The 20,815-nt window shown below is 45.2% G+C and overlaps 3 protein-coding genes across 3 annotated transcripts in view; all 3 read left to right on the forward strand.

Annotated features, from left to right (window-relative positions):
- The window catches only part of LOC123772154 (homeobox protein HMX3-B), a 42,062-nt gene extending 35,558 nt beyond the window's left edge, over positions 1 to 6,504 (forward strand). The window contains exon 3 of the mRNA XM_045765174.2: positions 4,482 to 6,504. Coding sequence (XP_045621130.1) covers positions 4,482 to 5,146 — 665 coding nt within the window. The 3' untranslated portion in view covers positions 5,147 to 6,504. The remainder of the gene's footprint in view (positions 1 to 4,481) is intronic.
- Positions 6,505 to 6,749: 245 nt separating this feature from the next.
- LOC138355861 (uncharacterized) lies at positions 6,750 to 7,127 on the forward strand. The gene has a single exon (XM_069311404.1). The coding sequence runs from the start codon at positions 6,750 to 6,752 to the stop codon at positions 7,125 to 7,127; it is 378 nt and encodes a 125-aa protein (XP_069167505.1).
- A 9,705-nt stretch (positions 7,128 to 16,832) lies between these two features.
- Positions 16,833 to 20,815, forward strand: part of LOC123772307 (uncharacterized) — a 200,397-nt gene continuing 196,414 nt past the window's right edge. The window contains exon 1 of the mRNA XM_069311479.1: positions 16,833 to 17,063. The gene's annotated coding sequence lies outside the window, so the exon portion shown is untranslated. The remainder of the gene's footprint in view (positions 17,064 to 20,815) is intronic.

The raw sequence follows: 20,815 nt of genomic DNA on the forward strand, positions 1-20,815 counted from the left end.
GCGTCTCCCGTCTAGTGCACCCGAGTAATGGCCACCTTTATGTTTGGAGGCTTTTATTGGAGAGTAAAATGTATTTTGGTGCGTATGTGGTGATGTTGTACACTGTAGAACTGTAGGTCTAGCACGGCAACGGTCATTATAACCGGGTTGCAGCGTGGCACCTATTACAGATGAGAGATAAGCGTGTGGGAGATAGCGCGTGTGTGTGTGTGTGTGTGTGTGTTTGGGAGAGCGAGAGAGACGCACATCCTGTTGAGCCACTCTCTGATGATGAGGATGATGATGATGATGATACATGATTTACGAGGCTGTCATTATCTCCTCGCTATTCACAGTCGCGCTTAAAACATCCAAGCCGTGGCATTAAGACGAGCAAGAACCGCGCACAAAAATGTAACATGTGGATCTTCATTAAAGATCACCTATTCAAGAGAGTCTGAACTGTAATTTAAATTCCCTAAATGCCACTCTTCTCTCTCTCTCTCTCTCGCTCTCTCTCGCTCTCTCAATCTCTCTCACTTCAAAGCGATAGTATTGTGGAGGACGCGATCAAAAGACAGTTTCCTCTTTTTGAATTTTGGCGCCTTTTCCTTTGGCTCGCCTCCCACAGCGTGATTGGCGAACAATGGGCACTTAGGCGGATTAATCTTAGTAATGGCAGCCCCCCTCGCCGTTCGTGTACCTAGACCCGCTGACTTCGTCTTCCCCACGGCACGCTCCGTCCTTTCCTACCAGATCGTATGGCTCGTTGGCGTCGGGTGTTGCCATGCTCGATGATCAGGGCAAATTGGGTCGTTAGGCAGTGCAGGCGCGGCCAACGGGGACAATGCTGAGGCAGGATTCAACAAAGGAAGTCCGCGCCGGAATCGGACTGTGTCAAGGATTGTGTTACATTGGAGAGATTTGACGAGTCGCTGTTTAAACTACTGCCTCTTGTCTCCCATTGAAGGGCTTCCAATCCATTCCTTTGCGACTTGGAAAAGTGCGTTCATCTGTCAATGGCCTCCCTGTTGCGAGTTTTTACTTCGGAAAGTAGTGAATTCTTTGCACGTAACGGAACGAAGTCTTGCTAAGATGCAGCAAATTGAAGCTTTCTTTTGGCGTTGACGGTCAGTTGGCGGGAAGAGGAAGCCGCCGCCATCGTTGGGTGTGCGGACACATGTTTTAGGTAGTAAGGTGTATTACAAGGGTGATGAGTGAGGGAACATGCCCGCGCTCCCACTCTCCCCTTTCTCCCTCCCCTCACTCTATCCCTTTCAATTCTTCCTTCTCCCATTACCCCCTCCCTGCTCCCCCCTTTCCTGTCTCCATATTTCCATTCATTTCTCTCACCTCCTGTAGTCCTCTCCCTACCTTCCGCCTATCTTCCCCCCTCATCTTTTACTTCTCTGCTTCCCTCTTCTCTCCCTCCATTTTCCCCCTCATCTTTCTCTTCCCTCCTTTCTCTACATGTCCCTCTCCCCGTTCAACTCTTTCAAGTGCAAAGCCTCATTAAAATCGTTGACCAAATATCTGTGGTTAATTGTTTAACGAGGAACACCCCCCCCCCCCACCCTAGCCTTAATTACTCCTGTTGAGACTCGCTCCCTGCTCTTTCTGTCACTGTTACACCAGGCTGTTGTTGCTACTCCTCATACTGCTGATGTTGGTACACCTGATGATGCTGACACTGCTGCTGATGCTGCTGATGCTGATGTAGACACAGCTTCTGCTGATATCACTAGCTACAGCAATCACCCTAATACTGCCGCCATCACCCTTATACTGCCGCCATCACCCTAATACTGCCGCCATCACCCTAATACTGCCACCATCACCCTAATACTGCCGCCATCACCCTAATACTGCCGCCATCACCCTAATACTGCCACCATCACCCTAATACTGCCGCCATCACCCTAATACTGCCGCCATCACCCTAATACTGCCGCCATCACCCTAATACTGCCACCATCACCCTAATACTGCCGCCATCACCCTAATACTGCCGCCATCACCCTAATACTGCCACCATCACCCTAATACTGCCGCCATCACCCTAATACTGCCACCATCACCCTAATACTGCCGCCATCACCCTAATACTGCCGCCATCACCCTAATACTGCCGCCATCACCTCTCATACTGCCGCCATCACCCTAATACTGCCGCCATCACCCTAATACTGCCGCCATCACCCTAATACTGCCGCCATCACCTCTCATACTGCCGCCATCACCCTAATACTGCCGCCATCACCCTAATACTGCCACCATCACCTCTCATACTGCCACCATCACCCTAATACTGCCACCCTAGACACGCGGGTACAGGCGGACCCTAGACACGCGGGTACAAGTGGCTCCTAGGCACGCGGGTACAGGCGGCTCCTAGACACGCGGGTACAGGCGGCTCCTAGGCACGCGGGTACAGGTGGCCCCCCTAGACACGCGGGTACAGGCGGCTACTAGACACGCGGGTACAGGCGGCCCCTAGACACGCGGGTACAGGTGGCCCCCCTAGACACGCGGGTACAGGCGGCTCCTAGGCACGCGGGTACAGGCGGACCCTAGACACGCGGGTACAGGCGGCCCCCTAGGCACGCGGGTACAGGTGGCCCCCCTAGACACGCGGGTACAGGCGGCTCCTAGGCACGCGGGTACAGGTGGCCCCCCTAGACACGCGGGTACAGGCGGCCCCCTAGACACGCGGGTACAGGCGGCTCTTAGACACGCGGGTACAGGCGGCTCTTAGACACGCGGGTACAGGCGGCCCCCTAGACACGCGGGTACAGGCGGCTCTTAGACACGCGGGTACAGGCGGCTCCTAGACACGCGGGTACAGGCGGCTCTTAGACACGCGGGTACAGGCGGCTCCTAGACACGCGGGTACAGGCGGCTCCTAGGCACGCGGGTACAGGTGGCCCCCCTAGACACGCGGGTACAGGCGGCTACTAGACACGCGGGTACAGGCGGCCCCTAGACACGCGGGTACAGGTGGCCCCCCTAGACACGCGGGTACAGGCGGCTCCTAGGCACGCGGGTACAGGCGGACCCTAGACACGCGGGTACAGGCGGCCCCCTAGGCACGCGGGTACAGGTGGCCCCCCTAGACACGCGGGTACAGGCGGCTCCTAGGCACGCGGGTACAGGTGGCCCCCCTAGACACGCGGGTACAGGCGGCCCCCTAGACACGCGGGTACAGGCGGCTCCTAGACACGCGGGTACAGGCGGCCCCATAGACACGCGGGTACAGGCGGCCCCCTAGACACGCGGGTACAGGCGGCTCCTAGACACGCGGGTACAGGCGGCTCCTAGACACGCGGGTACAGGCGGACCCTTAGACACGCGGGTACAGGCGACTCCAAGACCCGCGGGTACAGCAGCACATTCTACCCTCCCCCCCCTAATGTATCTAAATATTTGACGCAATACTCCCCCTCGTCCGATTTAAGAACTATACCAAAGTCTCCAGGTATACTTCGGGGGCTGGGTAAGACTCACGGTAAACCCTCAAGGTAAACCCTCAAGAGTATCCACTCCAGGGTGAATCAACGTCTGGGGCGAGAATGATTGTGCTGCAGGAGCACTTGCATCAACCCTCCCCCCCCCCCCCGCTCCCCCCCCCCGCTCCCCCCCCCCCCCGCTCCCCCCCCCCTAGCAACAATGTTCCGTATGTGGTGTTCCCCAGCGATGGGGTGGGGGGGGGGAGAGGGGGGTAAGGCACACGGGCAAGGGAGAATTGCTCATATGTAAATAGAACGTAATGCCGGTACCCGGCTATTGTGTGGAAGGCTACACAGCCCCACAAAAGGCTGGGTAAGGGGTGGAAGGGAATGAAAAGGGGAAGGGGAGAGGGGCGGGGAGGAAGAGGGGGAAAAGAGAGTGGGGGGGGGGGTAAGAATATGAGGGAATCAGAGATGGCGGGGAGGGAGTAGAATGTGGAGGAACTAGAGTTGAAATGGAAGGGTGAAGGGACAGTGGATTGCAGGGAGGGGGGAGAGGAGAGGAATAGGGGATAGGGATTACTAAGGAGGGAAGGGCAGGCAAGAGAGAGAGAGAGAGAGAGAGAGAGAGAGAGAGAGAGAGAGAGAGAGAGAGAGAGAGAGAGAGAGAGGAGGGAGATAGAACGGGATAAAAAATATGTATTACAGAGAAATAAAGAGACATTTGAAGGTAATTGAATAAGTGGAGAAAATGTAAGAAAATATGGGTCAGTAGGAGAGGAGAGTGAGTGTGTGTGTGTGTGTGTGTGTGTGTGTGTGTGTGTGTGTGTGTGTGTGTGTGTGTGTGTGTGTGTGCGTGCGTGCGTGCGTGTCCACGTGCGGGCTATATGAGCCTGTGTACATATGTGGTATGTACTATTGATTTATATACAGTATTTACTAAGAAATTTGTGTATGTCATTGCTCATATATAATGAATATATTCTCTATACATTGTAGTTGCCCTCAGGAACATATGTGGTGAAGGTGTTGCTGACACACAAGTTTATCTTGCAGGGTCGCCGGCAGGTATTGGACTCGGGAGCCCCCTGAGCGAGGCGCCAGTCGAAGTGGTTCGTTCTCGCTCACCCTCGCCGATGCCTCGCTCGGCCTCGCCGCCACCTTCGCCTCCCTCGCCCTCCAGGGAGGACCAACGGGCGGGGGATGGCGAGGGTGCGGGTGGTGTGGGCGGCGGTGCGGCGTCCACCACCAGCGGAGCGGGAGACGAGGCCGACGAAGACCGCAAGCGGCGCAAAAAGAAGACTCGGACAGTGTTCTCAAGATCTCAGGTGTTCCAGCTGGAGAGTACTTTCGATATGAAGCGATATCTGTCGTCGTCAGAACGAGCGGGACTGGCGGCATCCCTTCATCTCACGGAGACGCAGGTCAAGATCTGGTTCCAGAACCGTCGCAACAAGTGGAAGCGACAGTTGGCGGCGGAGTTGGAGGCTGCCAATATGGCGCACGCGGCACAGCGTCTGGTTCGAGTACCAATATTATATCACGACGGCTCCACATCAGTCGAGTCCGCCCACACCCCGCCCGCGCCGCCCCCGCCCTCCTCCCTGGGCCCGCAGTCCGCCCTCCCGCCCTACTCTCTCTACTATCCCCCCGTCAGCACCTACTCCACCACAGTACAGGCGCCCACGCCCGTCAGACCTACTCTCTCCTCCCTCGTGTAGACTTCCTTCACAAACCCTTAACTCCTCTTGTAGATCCCCCCCACTCTAAATTTCCCTCTCCTCCTTCACCAACCTTCGTCAACTTCCACTGTCTCCACTCACACCCATGATAGACAGTGATTGTTTCAACCGCGCAAAGCGTGAATGTTTGTCAATATATTTTCATGGCTTCCCTCCTCTCCTTCCCCCGCGTCACTACTCGAGAGCGGCGCGACAACCATATCAACCCAACCAAATGTTTCTCCCCGCAGAATGGTGACGTCAAACGTATCTATACAAACCTTGCTGGTTGACAACGACCAAGTCGGCGCAGGAAAGTCAACCGGCAGATGCATACCACAGACAATACGGACCAATGGAAACGCAGAATCATATCGCCCGGGGGCCAGTGAGAATGGACTAAAGCAAAACCCCGAGAGACGTGTGTGTGTGTGTGTGTGTTGACTTGTGTTTCAGAACTTGACAAGTGTGTGTGTGTGTGTGTGTGTCCCTCACGTCAAAACAAAAGTGATTCGGTGTTACTTTTAAGGAGAAAACGTTTTCTTATATAGTAACTTTTGTTGCCATATTTGTTTAGTGAGAGAAGGAAAAATGCTGTACAAATATTGTGTGTAAAGTGTAAATATTGAATATAGATATTTATTGTCCTAATTTTATTTGTCAGAGTTTTTTTATTGTTTTTTGTTACTCTGGTTTGATAACTATCCGCTCAGTGATTGCTTCACGGAATCACGTCTTTGATGGCTGTTCAAAAACTGTATCAAATGTTGGTGATCTACAAATATTCCAGTGATTTAGTGACATTTTATTATCAAAGAATCGTTATTTACATTTACGTTTCTCTGAATAATTTACGGTTAACTTACAGTGAATAATTTACACGGAAAAAGGTAAATGATTAACAGTTAATCTTGTGAATTATTTACACTAACATAGTTAATTATTTACAGTTAAAATAGTTAATTATTCACAGTTAATCTAGTGAATGATTTAGTTTACGAAATGAATGATTTACAGTTTACCCCAGTGAATTCTTTACAGTTAAACTAGTAAATTATTTACAGTTAATCATGTACATTATTTGCAGTTTACCGATTGAATTATTTACAGTTCATCCAGTCAGTTATTTACAGAAACCTAGTGATTGATTTACAGTAACCTAGTGAATGATTTACCGTTAATTTACTGTGATTTAAAATTAATAATTTGGTTAACTTGAAATAAATGATTGATAGGTAACAGTAAATCATTTACAGTTTCATTTACATAGTGCCAATAGTAACACTCTTTACCAGGATCAATGTACATATCATTAGCCTAAATGTCAGAATATCTAAACACTGATTATTAAATGTTTTAAAGGACTTTTGGTCTCATTATCTCCTGCTGTAATAACTGAGCTGTTGAAATTGTGTTTGGGCTGTTGTGTTTGGGCTGTTGTGTTTGGGCTGTTTTGTTTGGGCTGTTGTGTTTGGGCTGTTTTGTTTGGGCTTGAGAGAGGGTTAAATATTGCAGATTTCGGTGACAAAAATAAAATGTTTTTAATATTTTTTATCATCAGTTGTAATGCACTTTTTATAATGTGTTCATTCCAGATAGTGGAATGGTCATTCCGGATAGTGGAATGGTCATTCCGGATAGTGGAATGGTCATTCCAGATAGTGGAATGGTCATTCCAGATAGTGGAATGGTCATTCCAGATAGTGGAATGGTCATTCCGGATAGTGGAATGGTCATTCCGGATAGTGGAATGGTCATTCCGGATAGTGGAATGGTCATTCCGGATAGTGGAATGGTCATTCCAGATAGTGGAATGGTCATTCCAGATAGTGGAATGTTCATTCCAGATAGTGGAATGGTCATTCCAGATAGTGGAATGGTCATTCCAGATAGTGGAATGTTCATTCCAGAGAGTGGAATCTTCATTCCAGATAGTGAAATGCTCATTACAGACTGTGGAATGTTTATTATAGACAGTTGAATGTTCATTCCAGACAGTTGAATGTTCATTCCAGACAGTTGAATGTTCATTACAGACAGTTGAATGTTCATTACAGATAGTGGAATGTTAATTTCAGATATTGTCTGAAGTATTCATTAGTCAAAATGAAAAAAATATATATAAAATATCGATAATGGTTAGGCCTATTTTTATAAATCTTTGCGTATAGAATAGGCGCACTCGGGGTTAACCTGAATTTATTTTTGACGTGAAGGTGCTGTTTACTCATGATGCAACTCATCGGCTACATCATGAGCTGATGATGAGCCGATGAGTGGGTGTGGACATTATTGCTGAAATATAATGGGCTCGATTCAGACCTTCGGTTAATATAGCTTAATTTACATAAGGATACAGTCATCTGTATTGGAACATAAGAATACAGTCATCTGTAGTGGAACATAAGGATACAGTCACCTGTAGTGAAACATGAAGATACAGTCATCTGTAGTGGAACATAAGGATACAGTCATCTGTATTGGAACATAAGGATACAGTCATCTGTAGTGAAACATGAAGATACAGTCATCTGTAGTGGAACATAAGGATACAGTCACCTGTAGTGAAACATGAAGATACAGTCATCTGTAGTGGAACATAAGGATACAGTCATCTGTAGTGGAACATAAGGATACAGTCATCTGTAGTGGAACATAAGGATACAGTCATCTGTAGTGGAACATAAGGATACAGTCATCTGTAGTGGAACATAAGGATACAGTCATCTGTAGTGGAACATAAGGATACAGTCATCTGTAGTGAAACATGAAGATACAGTCATCTGTAGTGGAACATAAGGATACAGTCACCTGTAGTGAAACATGAAGATACAGTCATCTGTAGTGGAACATAAGGATACAGTCATCTGTAGTGGAACATAAGGATACAGTCATCTGTAGTGGAACATAAGGATACAGTCATCTGTAGTGAAACATGAAGATACAGTCATCTGTAGTGGAACATAAGGATACAGTCACCTGTAGTGAAACATGAAGATACAGTCATCTGTAGTGGAACATAAGGATACAGTCATCTGTAGTGGAACATAAGGATACAGTCATCTGTAGTGGAACATAAGGATACAGTCATCTGTAGTGGAACATAAGGATACAGTCATCTGTAGTGGAACATAAGGATACAGTCATCTGTAGTGGAACATAAGGATACAGTCATCTGTAGTGGAACATAAGGATACAGTCACCTGTAGTGAAACATGAAGATACAGTCATCTGTAGTGGAACATAAGGATACAGTCACCTGTAGTGAAACATGAAGATACAGTCATCTGTAGTGGAACATAAGGATACAGTCATCTGTAGTGGAACATAAGGATACAGTCATCTGTAGTGGAACATAAGGATACAGTCATCTGTAGTGGAACATAAGGATACAGTCATCTGTAGTGGAACATAAGGATACAGTCATCTGTAGTGAAACATAAAGATACAGTCACCTGTAGTGGATTCACCCCAAGGTTGTATAGGCTAAGCAGTTTAGTTTTTATTGACCTAAGTTTTGTAATTAAAATTTGTTAAGTAATTATATTATTGTAGCTAAGATTACGACCCATGGTCTGGATAAGCATGAGACGGATTATATATATATATATATATATATATATATATATATATATATATATATATATATATATATATATATATATATATATATATCTGGCTCTTCCTGGTTAATAGTATAATGATATATATGTAATAGTCTCATGTCTATTGAATTTTGTTGGAATTATAGGTCTATAACTGACCTCATAGTTATCCCTCGGTGATCATCAGCCTCAACTTCAAGAGCATAACTCATCATTAGGTTATCTCATCAGTTCCATCATGCGCGGAATGATATCCATAGGAGACAGTACTTCCATTTGCTACGGAAATTGAAGGTGTTGATAGGAGTGGGTAAAAATATATAGCTAAGTGGTATCTAAATCACATTATAGATACGCAAGATATTATGTAAAAGAAAAGGGGAGGTTTGTCGTATATATTTAACTGATTTTAGTGTGGTCAGGAATGTGAGGTGTGCCAATTAGTCTTAGAATGTTACTGTTTGTAATAAGATGTGCAGCACCCCTTAGAAAAATACTGGCAACTCTGGGGTCAGATTCACGAAAGCACTTACGAACCTGTACATCTTTTCTCAATCTTTGGCGGCTTTGTTTCCAGTTATTAAACAGTTAATGAGCTCCGAAGCACCAGGAGGGTGTTTATAACAATAACAACAGTTGAATGGGAAGTTTTCATGCTTGTAAACTGTTTAATAAATGTAACCAAAGCCGTCAAAGATTGAGGAAAGATGTACACGTTCGTAAGTGCTTTCATGAATCTAGCCCCTGGATAGAAATGCTTGTTAATTGTAGAAATGTGGCTTGTTCGTTAGGGACTGGTGGACATTTCCAGCCACTTTGAACGTACACACACACACACACACACACACACACACACACACACACACACACACACACACACACACACACACGCGCAGACCTGGGGGTTGATATCACATCAGACCTGAAGCCCATATCAAGAGGATTACATCAGCAGCATATGCAAGGTTGGCAAACATAAGAACGGCCTTTAGAAACTTGTGTGAGGAATCATTCAGAACTTTGTTTATCACATATGTCAGACCAATCCTGGAGTATGCAGCTCCAACATGGAGTCCATATCTCGTCAAACATAAAACTAAATTGAAGAAGGTTCAGAGTTTTGCCACCAGACTAGTACCCGAGCTGAGGGGTATGAGTTATGAGGAGAGACTACGGACGGGAATTAAACCTCACGTCGCTGCAAAACAGAAGAGTTAGGAACGACATGATCACCACATATAAGATTCTCAAAGGAATTAATAGGGTAGATAAAGACATTATTTAACACAAGGGGCACACGCATTAGGAGACACAGGTGGAAATTGAGTGCCCAAATGAGCCACAGAGACAGTAGAACGATTTTTTTTAAGTATCAGAGTAGTTGACAAATGGAATGCATTAGGCAGTGATGTGGTGGAGGTTGACTCCATACACAGTTTCAAGTGTTGATATGATAGAGCCCAATAGGCTCAGGAATCTGTACATCAGTTGATTGACAGTTGAGAGGCGGGACCGAAGAGCCAGAGCTCAACCCCCGCAAGCACAACTAGGCGAATACACACACACACACACACACACACACACACACACACACACACACACACACACACACACACACACACACACACACATGATAGAGCCCAATAGGCTCAGGAATCTGTACACCTGTTGATTGACGGTTGAGAGGCGGGACCAAAGAGCCAGAGCTCAACCCCCGCAAGCACAACTAGGCGAATACACACACACACACACACACACACTCAATTTGTAAGGAAATTTTCATACACTGGTCGACAAGTATTAAGAGTTGTCGAATCTGCTTCAAGAAAAAATACTACACAGAACTTGAAGATCAAGAGAGGCAATAATCGCGCCAGGTATAAAAGGGTTGAATGCGGGGAATAAAAGACCTTAGATATCATTCCCTGTATCAACCCCCTCCCCCCTCCCCCCCTCCTCACCCCTCTCACCCAGTGTGACTAACTCTCCTCCCAAGATTCCCTCCTCGGGCGCAGCCTTGTCGTGGAGGGGCGGGTGAAAGGAGGGGCTTGTGTGCTGTTGTTACCTGGAGGGAAGTCGAGTGGCTGTTGGAGACTCTTGAGACCAAAGGCTGGAGGGCATGTGAGTGCGGCTTGTGAGGTCCTGGCCAAAGAGGCGGAGCCTGCCTAAGTGTGCCCAAAATATTTGTTCGTTTTACTTTACCAGTGCGACTGTGTGTAGTAGCGAGACTCCTCGCTACTTACGGGCTCACCATAGCCCGTGCTACATGGACACTTTGTTCTGAGTAGCTAAATCTGAAACAACAATCCTCGCTACTACACTTTTTTTTTATTAAGATATGAGGTACATCTGCATTAGTGCAGCTACCCTAGACTATATGAAGTGGAGTAGTGTGTAAAAAAAAAAGAAGCTAACTAGGTGATGCTAAAAAATCCCCATCACACAGGATGGTTAGTCATACAGAGGCATGTGATAAGCAGTCTGCACTGGCAGACTCCGGAAGCATTTTGAGGATATCATCAACACAAGATTGAATAAGGTAGCAGTGGTAATACAAGTCCCCATCTCGCAGGATGGTTAGTCACACAGGGCCATGTGTTTAGTAGCCTGCACTGGCAAATTTTGGGTACACTGTGAGGATATCTTCAAGAATACGAGAGTGAATAAAGTAATTGCAAAGCTCCAGGTACCTCATGTTACTATTCGCTACTACACACAGTCGCTCCGTGACGCAAGGAGCGGGGATTGGCCGGCATCTTACGAAGGTTGTCCTCCACACTCTAGGACTCGAGTCGGTGGAAACCAGGGGCCAGATTCACGAAGCAGTTACGCAAGTACTTATGAACCTGTACATATTTTCTCAATCTTTGGCGGCTTTGTTTACAATTATTAAATAGTTAATGAGCTCCGACACACCAGGAGGCTGTTTATAACAATAAGAACAGCTGCTTGGGAAGTTTTCATGCTTGTAAACTGTTTAATAAATGTAACCAAAGCCGTCAAAGAATGAGGAATGATATACACGTTCGTAAGTACTTGCGTAACTGCTTTAGTGAATCTGACCCCTGGCCCTTGAGTCCTGCTTCTTCTTTGCACCAGGAGAAACGGGCCCTGTTGCCCTGGGTGTTGAATCCGCCTCACCCCCTGATCACCCCCGGATCTCTCTCCCCCTTATCTTCCACGTCTACGACTGTGGCATCTTTGTCACCCAGGGTGACTAACTTCACTTGCTATGTCACGTTTGTCGTTCCAGAGGGCGCCTGGCAGCTGGGTGGACAGCGCTTCGGATTCGTAGTCCTGAGGTTCCGGGTTCGATCCCCGGTGGAGGCGGAGCAAATGGGCGAAATGTTTATTTCACCATGATGCCACTGTTACCTAGCAGTAAATAGGTACCTGGGAGTTAGTCAGCTGCTACGGGCTTCTTCCTGGGGTAATGGAACAAAAAGGAGGCCTAGTCGAGGACCGGGCCGTGGGGACGCTAAACCCCGAAATCATCTCAAGATAACCGGTAATGGTCGCAATGATTGTCGGTTGGGGGTCATTGCGATATGAAAATGGTTTTAGAATCTGAGGAGCATTTCACTGTTGAGGTGAACGCGTCCTACCGTCTACCCGTTGGTAACCGTTGTTGCCTCCTCCGTGTTACTAACATTACACTCGTCAGTTGAACTCTCCCAACCTCTTCTGCTGCTTTCAAAGTTTTTTTTCTAGGAAAATGTCTCCTCTCACCAAGGTAATTCATAGAGCCTGAGCTTGCAGGAGTGTATTGCTTATTGGCAATGGTGGCCACTGTGCGTGCTGGTGCTTGTGGTTACTATACGATGAAGTAGTCCATCATGCAGACCCGCGTTCAATCCCCGACCGTCCAAGTAGTTGGGCGCCATTCCTTTCCCTCCCTGTCCAATACCAAATCCTTATCCTAACCCCTTCCAAGTACTATAGAGTCGTAATGACTTGGGATTTTCTCCTGATAGTTCCTCCATCATATTCTCGGTCCATATTCTACCCTGTCTCTACCCTGGAAACAAACCGGAACTGTCTCTATTTTCCGCTTGTTACAACTTGTAATAAAGTTGTTACATCTTGACTTAACGTGTTTATGACGTATTAGAACGTTGTTACAACTTGCTATATTGGTTGTTATAACTGGTTAGGTGTTAAAAAAGTGTTCGAACGTTGTACCAACGTCGTAGTTTCGGTGTGTGTTTGGCGGGATACGCACCACCGTTGCCAGTGTCTTAGTCTCCTGGGGACCCGTCCTCACTGTCAACTTCCTTCCTGTCGTCTGTCTCTTGACTCCTCCGTCTATTACAGTCCATGTTCACTCTCTCTCCCTTCCCACCCCCCAGAACATGGGCGTCTCTCAAGTTTTTTTTTTCTACCACAGACGTGGCCACACATTTACAATGCTAACCAGCATACATACATTTTCTTCTGTCCGCCATGGACAGGGTTAGAGATGTGTTAAACATATAGTTCAAGGGTTTATTGAACACTCAACCACAGAAGGTGATTCGGTGCTTTTAAAATGCTAAGCTAACCTACATACGTAAATACATGGATACACAGATTTACGTATGCCCTACATAAAGTGTTTGATGTGTCTTTTACATAGTGTCATTAATGTACATTCACAAAGGTGAAATGTAATTCTGATCAGCTTCCATATATACTTTATACCCATACATCTCTCAAGGTGTTGACCACACGGCCAATCACAGTGTTGCTGGCACCCACGCCTCCATCCAGCCATATCTTCCCATCACAACAGCAAGCCAGATACTTCCTTCTTCTTCCTTCTTCTTCCTTCTTCTTCCTTCTTCTTCCTTCTTCTTCCTTCTTCTTCCTCCTTCTTCTTCCTTCTTCTCCTTCTACACAAACTCCGAAGCATAATGATTTTATACATTTACAAAGCATATTAAAATTACAATTGTTAAGAAGGATTTGAGAGTTTTTCGCATTCAAAAAAATATTTTCAATAAGTATTATTCATTGTTTTTTTTTGGTTTTTAATTTCAAATGAAAATAGTCGATAAATGATGTATATATTTTATTTTTTGAATATAGAACAGTATATAGAACTATATACTCAGTTCTATATTGAATGCGTCAATATAGCTATATTGACGCATTTGTATGCACACACATGTACATCTTGACGTATGTATATCTACTCAAACATATGCAGGTAGCTGAGGGTCTGGTGGCTGAGTGGACAGTGCGCAGGACTCATAATTCTGTGGCCCGGGTTCGATTCTCGGACCAGGCAGAAACAAATGGATAAAATTTCTTTCACCCTTAATGCCCCTGTTACCTAGCAGTAAATAGGTACCTGGAAGTTAGTCAGCTACTACGGAGCTGCTTCCTGTGTGTGTGTGTGTGTGTTTGGAAAAAAATAGTAGTTAGTAACAGTTGGTTGACAGTTGAGAGGCGGGCCGAAAGAGCAAAGATCAACCCCCGCAAGTACAACTAGGTGAAAACACACACACACACACACACACACACACACACACACACACACACACACACACACACACACACACACACACACAGGTCCTCGTTGGCGAGTGAACAGCACTCAGGAGAGGGTCATAGCCCTGAGGGCCCGGGTTCGATTCCAGGCCGAGGCAGAAACAAATGAGCAGAGTTTCTTTCATCTGATGCCTGATGCTCCTATTCACCTAGCAGTAAATAGGGACCTGAGAGTTAGACAGCTGCTACAGGCTGCATCCTAGGGATGTGTTTGTTAGAAAGAAATATATGTAGTAGATATGATAAAGGAAAATAGGTCGAGAATCAATACATAAGACAACCGACGGTTTGAAAGGCGGGGTCCAAGAGCTAACAGCTCTATGCTGTAAGTACGAAAAGTAAATAATCTAAAGTAATAAATACTTTGAAACATATAAACAATAATACCTATTTGGTCATCTAGGGTCATCTCCAATAGGGTTCATGTGGGTAATTGAGTCTTCAGTATACAGTAGTGGTGCCGTATTTTGCTTAAGGCCAAAATAAGGAGTTGAATACACTAGTTACACAAAAGATTTTTTAATTTTGTCTAATTGAACGAGTTTTTTTCATTTTGTCCAGTTAAACAACAGCTTTCTTGATCCGGTCCGGTTGCCCAAGAGTTTTTTTTTGTCCAGTTTCACAACAGATTTCTTGATTTTGTCCAGTTACACAACAGCGTTTTTTTTTTTTGTTTTTTTTTGAGATATATACAAGAGTTGTTACATTCTTGTAGAGCCACTAGTACGCGTAGCGTTTCGGGCAAGTCCTTAATCCTATGGTCCCTGGAATACGATCCCCTGCCGCGAAGAATCGTTGTTACAACCAAGTACACATTTTACTGTTGCGTTAAACAGAGGCTACAGTTAAGGAATTGCGCCCAGTAAATCCTCCCCGGCCAGGATACGAACCCATGACAAAGCGCTCGCGGAACGCCAGGCGAGTGTCTTACCACTACACCACGGAGACTGTTAATGATTTTTCCCTGTTACTAGACGCCTCAAGATGATGATAAATGAGAGCCAGAATTCATCAAGCATTTACCCAACCACTTACGAAACCTATACATCTTTCAACAATCCTGGCTGCTTTGTTTACACTTGTTAGACAATCTGCAAGCTGGGAAACTTCACATCCCAAGATTGTTATTGTTATAAACAACCTCATAATGCTTCAGAGCTCATAGACTGTTCAACAAATGTAATTAAAATTCCCATGATCGAGGAAAGATAAACAGGTTTCGTAAATAGACACGTAAATGCTTGATTAATCCTAGCCCAGATGTGTCCATGCAAAATTAAGAACGTGATGTATGTACAAAGAAATTTTGAAGTCATACAATGGGATCGATGCTGCGTCTCTGGACTCTTCTTTTGTGTTGTTTCTATTGCATGGAAAATGGCCAAAACAACAATATATTTTATATACTTTTTATTGATTAATATTCGTGTTACTCAGGAATATACTGAATTAACTTCATAGGAAGTACCGCTCTGAAAACTTTGAAAGTTCAGGCAATATTTGTGATAAATAGCATTTCTAGTAGACACAATCTACCGTTTTCTTCAAAAGAAAGCATGCGATAATTAGTCTTTATCCAAAGGAAAAAATTGACATGTATATTATATTACAGAAGGAATAGTTTAATGTGGAAATGCAGTCGGATTAATATTTTTATATTATAAAATGTACACACTCGAAGCTAAAAATTGGTTTATTATTCTCTCAATGAAGCTGTAGCCAAGACAACGAACGCATCGCGACGATTGGGTTCACATTGCTGCAACATGCAGCCCGTCATCCAAACAAAGACCCAAAAGTGATTCCATCCACCCGCCAAACCCGCTGTTTATGCAACCCGTCTTCGACTCAAGTCCATTACATTCAGCGGTCAACCCCACAGACGCATTCATAAATTTTAACATGCTGTTCATTCAAAACGGCAGTTTTCTCAAGTATAAATTAATATTATAATGGCATATTGTGTATATATAGGCATAGGTTAGGTTAGGTTAGGTGTTTAGGTTCTGTTGGCGATTATTTGTATTTGTAGTACGTGGGTGAAGCATTTATAGCGTTGTGATTCGAACAAAATTCGTCAGTGAAGCACTTGTTCCGGATATGTTCGAATGTCAGAAGTTGTGAGTCGTGTGTAAACCGCCTTTCATTCATAAACAGGGGGTTTGGCGGGTGCATGGAATCACTTTTGGATCTTTGTTTGGAGGACGAGCTGGTGGTTCCAACAAAATTCGTCAGTGAAGCACTTGTTCTGAAAGTGTTCGAACGTCATCAGTTGTGAGTCGTGTGTAAACCGTTTTTCATTCATAGACCAGCCCGTCCTCCAAACAAAGACCCAAAAGTGATTCCATGCACCCGCCAAACCCCCTGTTTATGAATGAAAGGCGGTTTACACACGACTCACAACTTCTGACATTCGAACATATCCGGAACAAGTGCTTCACTGACGAATTTTGTTCGAATCGCAACGCTATAAATGCTTAGCCCGTCCTCCAAACAAAGATCCAAAAGTGATTCCATGCACCCGTCAAACCCCCTGTTTATGCAGCTAGGCCGCCCCAGCCAGCTGCACTCCACTGTTTACATATGTGTAACTCTCCTGTGTTGTGTGTTTTCGGGAAATATCTGCAAAAAAACATTGAAATTTCAACTTTATCTTAGACACAGATGATGCCGAGAAATGTGTGAGAGACACGCGTAATATATATTTTATAGTTTATTAACGTACAACCAGTTAGTGATACAATATTTTGTGAAAGCACCGACCTCGCTTCTAAAGTCAAGTAAGTACAAATTTTCATTACAAGTCTATATTAAGTATACAAAAAGGCTGCTACCTACAGTATAGCAACTTTTCTTGGACTGTACAAAATGTGGATTGTTGCATCTAAATAATGCTTTAGACCCGTGTTTCTGTAGTGGACCTGAGCAATTTAGGCAATAACTATGCCTAGCATTTCCTAGTAGAGTATATGTACATGTTTATGTATATATTTGAACCGAATATGGCCTAAATTTACGTACATCAGTCCAAAGATTGCTTATGTAGACCTAATTATAGGTTAAGTTGACTTATGTTCTTTAGTATAACACACTACCTTAAATGTGGGCTTTTTATGTGTAATAGTTCACAATGTGCATGTTCCATCCACGGCAGTGACTTTGTAGGTACTACTACACGCGTGGCCGGTGGTTCGAGTCTACCTCAGTGATCTTGAATCACCCCCACACCCGCCTCTCCATCTCGGAGGAAGAGAAGTGTTACGTTTGATCCGAGAGACACATTATGGGTTTGTGGGGACATGATGCCTAGAAACGTCTCTGGCAACGCTGCGTCCCAGCGGCAATAATGTCCCTGAGACGCGTTAGTTTAACATTGCAACAACGGTGTCATTTAACATTGTTACAACGTTGTTGCTTAACATTACAACAGCGTTTTCGTTTAACATTGCAGCAAAGTTATCGTTTAACATTGCAACAACGTTGTTTTGAATGATATCCAGCAAGTTTGAAATAGTCTGACACGGGTTTATTTAGTTGTCTAAATATGTACTTAGGGCTTATGCACTTATCTACATCAGTTTCAGGGCAGGGCACTTTTTTGATAAATACTTTACTGGTTTGTAAGGAGAAATGGTTTATTCTTTATTATCACTAAACAAGGTGTTGTTGGGTAGTCAGACGTGAGAGTAAATATTATGGTAGTCACATTGGCTTAATAATAAATGGTTGAAATATCACGTCAATTCTGATCAACTTATTCGTATTTGTTCGTCCTGCCTTCGTGTTGATATATAAATTATAAGATAACTATTTGTGTAACGAATAGAGCAAACGCTTTATGAACAATTTTGCATGTTGGATTTCACATGTATTTTTGTCTGTACCAATCCCATTTTTTCCGGGTTGTGTGACTGAGTAAGTTCCCCCTTCAAGTTGCATACGAAAGTGTTATGGACAAACAAAGGCTTTATTCGTACCAAAAATAAACAAATCGCTGCAATTCTGGCGGGACTGAATAGGTGTAGTGCAGTGGAAGGTAATTTTACCTGGTGATATGATTCGTGAAGTCAAGCTGAGATGACCTCAGCTTGAGGTGACCTCAGCTTGACTTCCTCAGCGAGGTTCATTACTGCAGTGTGATGGGTTGAGGTTATACACAGCGTCCACTGAGAGGTGAACTTCTTGGTGTATACTCGATGTATACTTCTCACTGTGTACCCTTGTCTGAATATACTTCTCACTGTGTACACTAGTCTGAATATACTTCTCAGTGTACTCGTGTCTGAATATACTTCAGTGTACGCTTGTCTGAATATACTTCTCAGTGTACACTTACCAGTGTCTATTTCTGTGTATTCTTAGTACATATATCTGAGTATACTTATCTGTATATACATTAATTCCTAATAAAATTATGGATTAAACTCGAGGGTTGGACAGAACGTATATTACTGCTAATTGATAAGCCCTAAATATTAACATTGTAGGGTCGTGTGTTGGAGTTTGTGTGACGTAACCTGCAGTGTTGACCAGGTTGACCAGACTACACACTAGAAGGTGAAGGGACGACGACGTTTACACTAGAAGGTGAAGGGACGACGACGTTTACACTAGAAGGTGAAGGGACGACGACGTTTACACTAGAAGGTGAAGGGACGACGACGTTTACACTAGAAGGTGAAGGGACGACGACGTTTACACTAGAAGGTGAAGGGACGACGACGTTTACACTAGAAGGTGAAGGGACGACGACGTTTACATTAGAAGGTGAAGGGACGACGACGTTTACACTAGAAGGTGAAGGGACGACGACGTTTATACTAGAAGGTGAAGGGACGACGACGTTTACACTAGAAGGTGAAGGGACGACGACGTTTACACTAGAAGGTGAAGGGACGACGACGTTTACACTAGAAGGTGAAGGGACGACGACGTTTACACTAGAAGGTGAAGGGACGACGACGTTTACACTAGAAGGTGAAGGGACGACGACGTTTACACTAGAAGGTGAAGGGACGACGACGTTTACACTAGAAGGTGAAGGGACGACGACGTTTACACTAGAAGGTGAAGGGACGACGACGTTTGGGTCCGTTCTGGACCATTCTCAAGTCGATTGTGTTGTACAGTGTTGACCATACTGGGAGGGCATTTGGACCCCAGTCAGCCACTCACTCACTCACTCACTCACTCACTCACTCACTCACTCACTCACTCACTCACTGACATTTTCAAGACGCGGGACCAAATGAAAACAAAAATTGAGAGTCAAACTCTGAGCATTGTCATGACTGCGGCGGTCTTTCGTCAAGGGCTGTGTATCTCTTTGAATGTGTTTAGATCCTGCTGGTTTTATGTGTTTGTGGGGATTTTTGTATGTGTGTACGTTTGTGTGGAGTGGTAAGCCAGCTGTGAACATTATTCACGGGTGCGCCGCGGGCGTCTGTGTCCCACATGCATTTTCACATAAATAAATGATTTCTCCCGCACAAGCGGGCTCCTCCGAGCTGCTTAGAGGCCAGCGGAGTCCATTTTGATTGATGGTTCTGATACGCACTAAATCCCAGCACAATCCTCCTGACATTGCGATTGGACGTGGGATTTGACGATTCCGATCCCTTTTGTTTCGACTGACCACACGAAATGTCCGCCGTCATCGGATTGGATCCCCTTTTGTCTCTGCTCATCCGCATTAAGTGAGCGCCCCTTGGGGATCCGATACCTTGTGGCCGAGGATGGGGGGTGGGCGGGGATGGAATCAGGCAAGCACAAACACACACGATTCGGGAATCTATGAGTCGATGACAGAAGGGCGGTTTTTATACTGAGGATCGAAGCGAGCTCCTAACAGCGCTTTGAGCTAGCGACGAACTTATGTCTCGTCGCGTTTGAGGTCGGAGTGAGACAGCAAGCGAGTGAGAGTGAGTGAGAGAGTGAGAGAGAGAGGCGGAAGGGCCCCTCGCTCGTAGCTCAGATTCGGGGCAAGAGCGGTCTCTGCCATCCTGCCGCCACCAGAGGGAGGAGTAGGCTGGCCGGCTGCCCTTTTTCCTTGGACTGGCTTCAGCCATTAATATTTGATGCCGTCCAGTTGTAGAAATGGACGCGGGTGAGTGGACACCGGGAGGATTTGGGTAGTGGTAAGAGAGGGAGAGACTGGGGGAGGAAGAGCCTGAGGAGCAGGAAGGAAATTGACAAAAGAAAAGACCAGAAATAAATAATTTCAATATGAAAATGTACGACTTTTATAGCTTGACAAAAAAGGGTGGAAGGGCGAGATGCAGTAACCATTTAGTAAGGAGTTTAACGAACCACTTCGTTGAAAATATAAAATGCAACGCTGAAGTTCAACGTTTAACGATAAACCTGAAGTTACACATTGAACTTTACGATGAATAAACGACCCGGAATGGCAACGAAAGAAGACAGATAGCTGGTTTTTACAAGTATTTTCGTTGAATGTTGAACGAAAGATGTTGGCGAGAGAGGAAGGTAACAGCCACGCGTATAACGAGCCAACTCGTTTTCCAGAAGA

This window comes from Procambarus clarkii, chromosome 69 (assembly GCF_040958095.1).
Source record: "Procambarus clarkii isolate CNS0578487 chromosome 69, FALCON_Pclarkii_2.0, whole genome shotgun sequence".
Classification (NCBI taxonomy): Eukaryota; Metazoa; Arthropoda; class Malacostraca; order Decapoda; family Cambaridae; genus Procambarus; species Procambarus clarkii.

Coding starts and splice junctions, on each gene's coding strand:
- LOC138355861 (XM_069311404.1), top strand. CDS start 6,750: ATGGTCATTCCGGATAGTGGAATGGTCATTCCGGATAGTGGAATGGTC.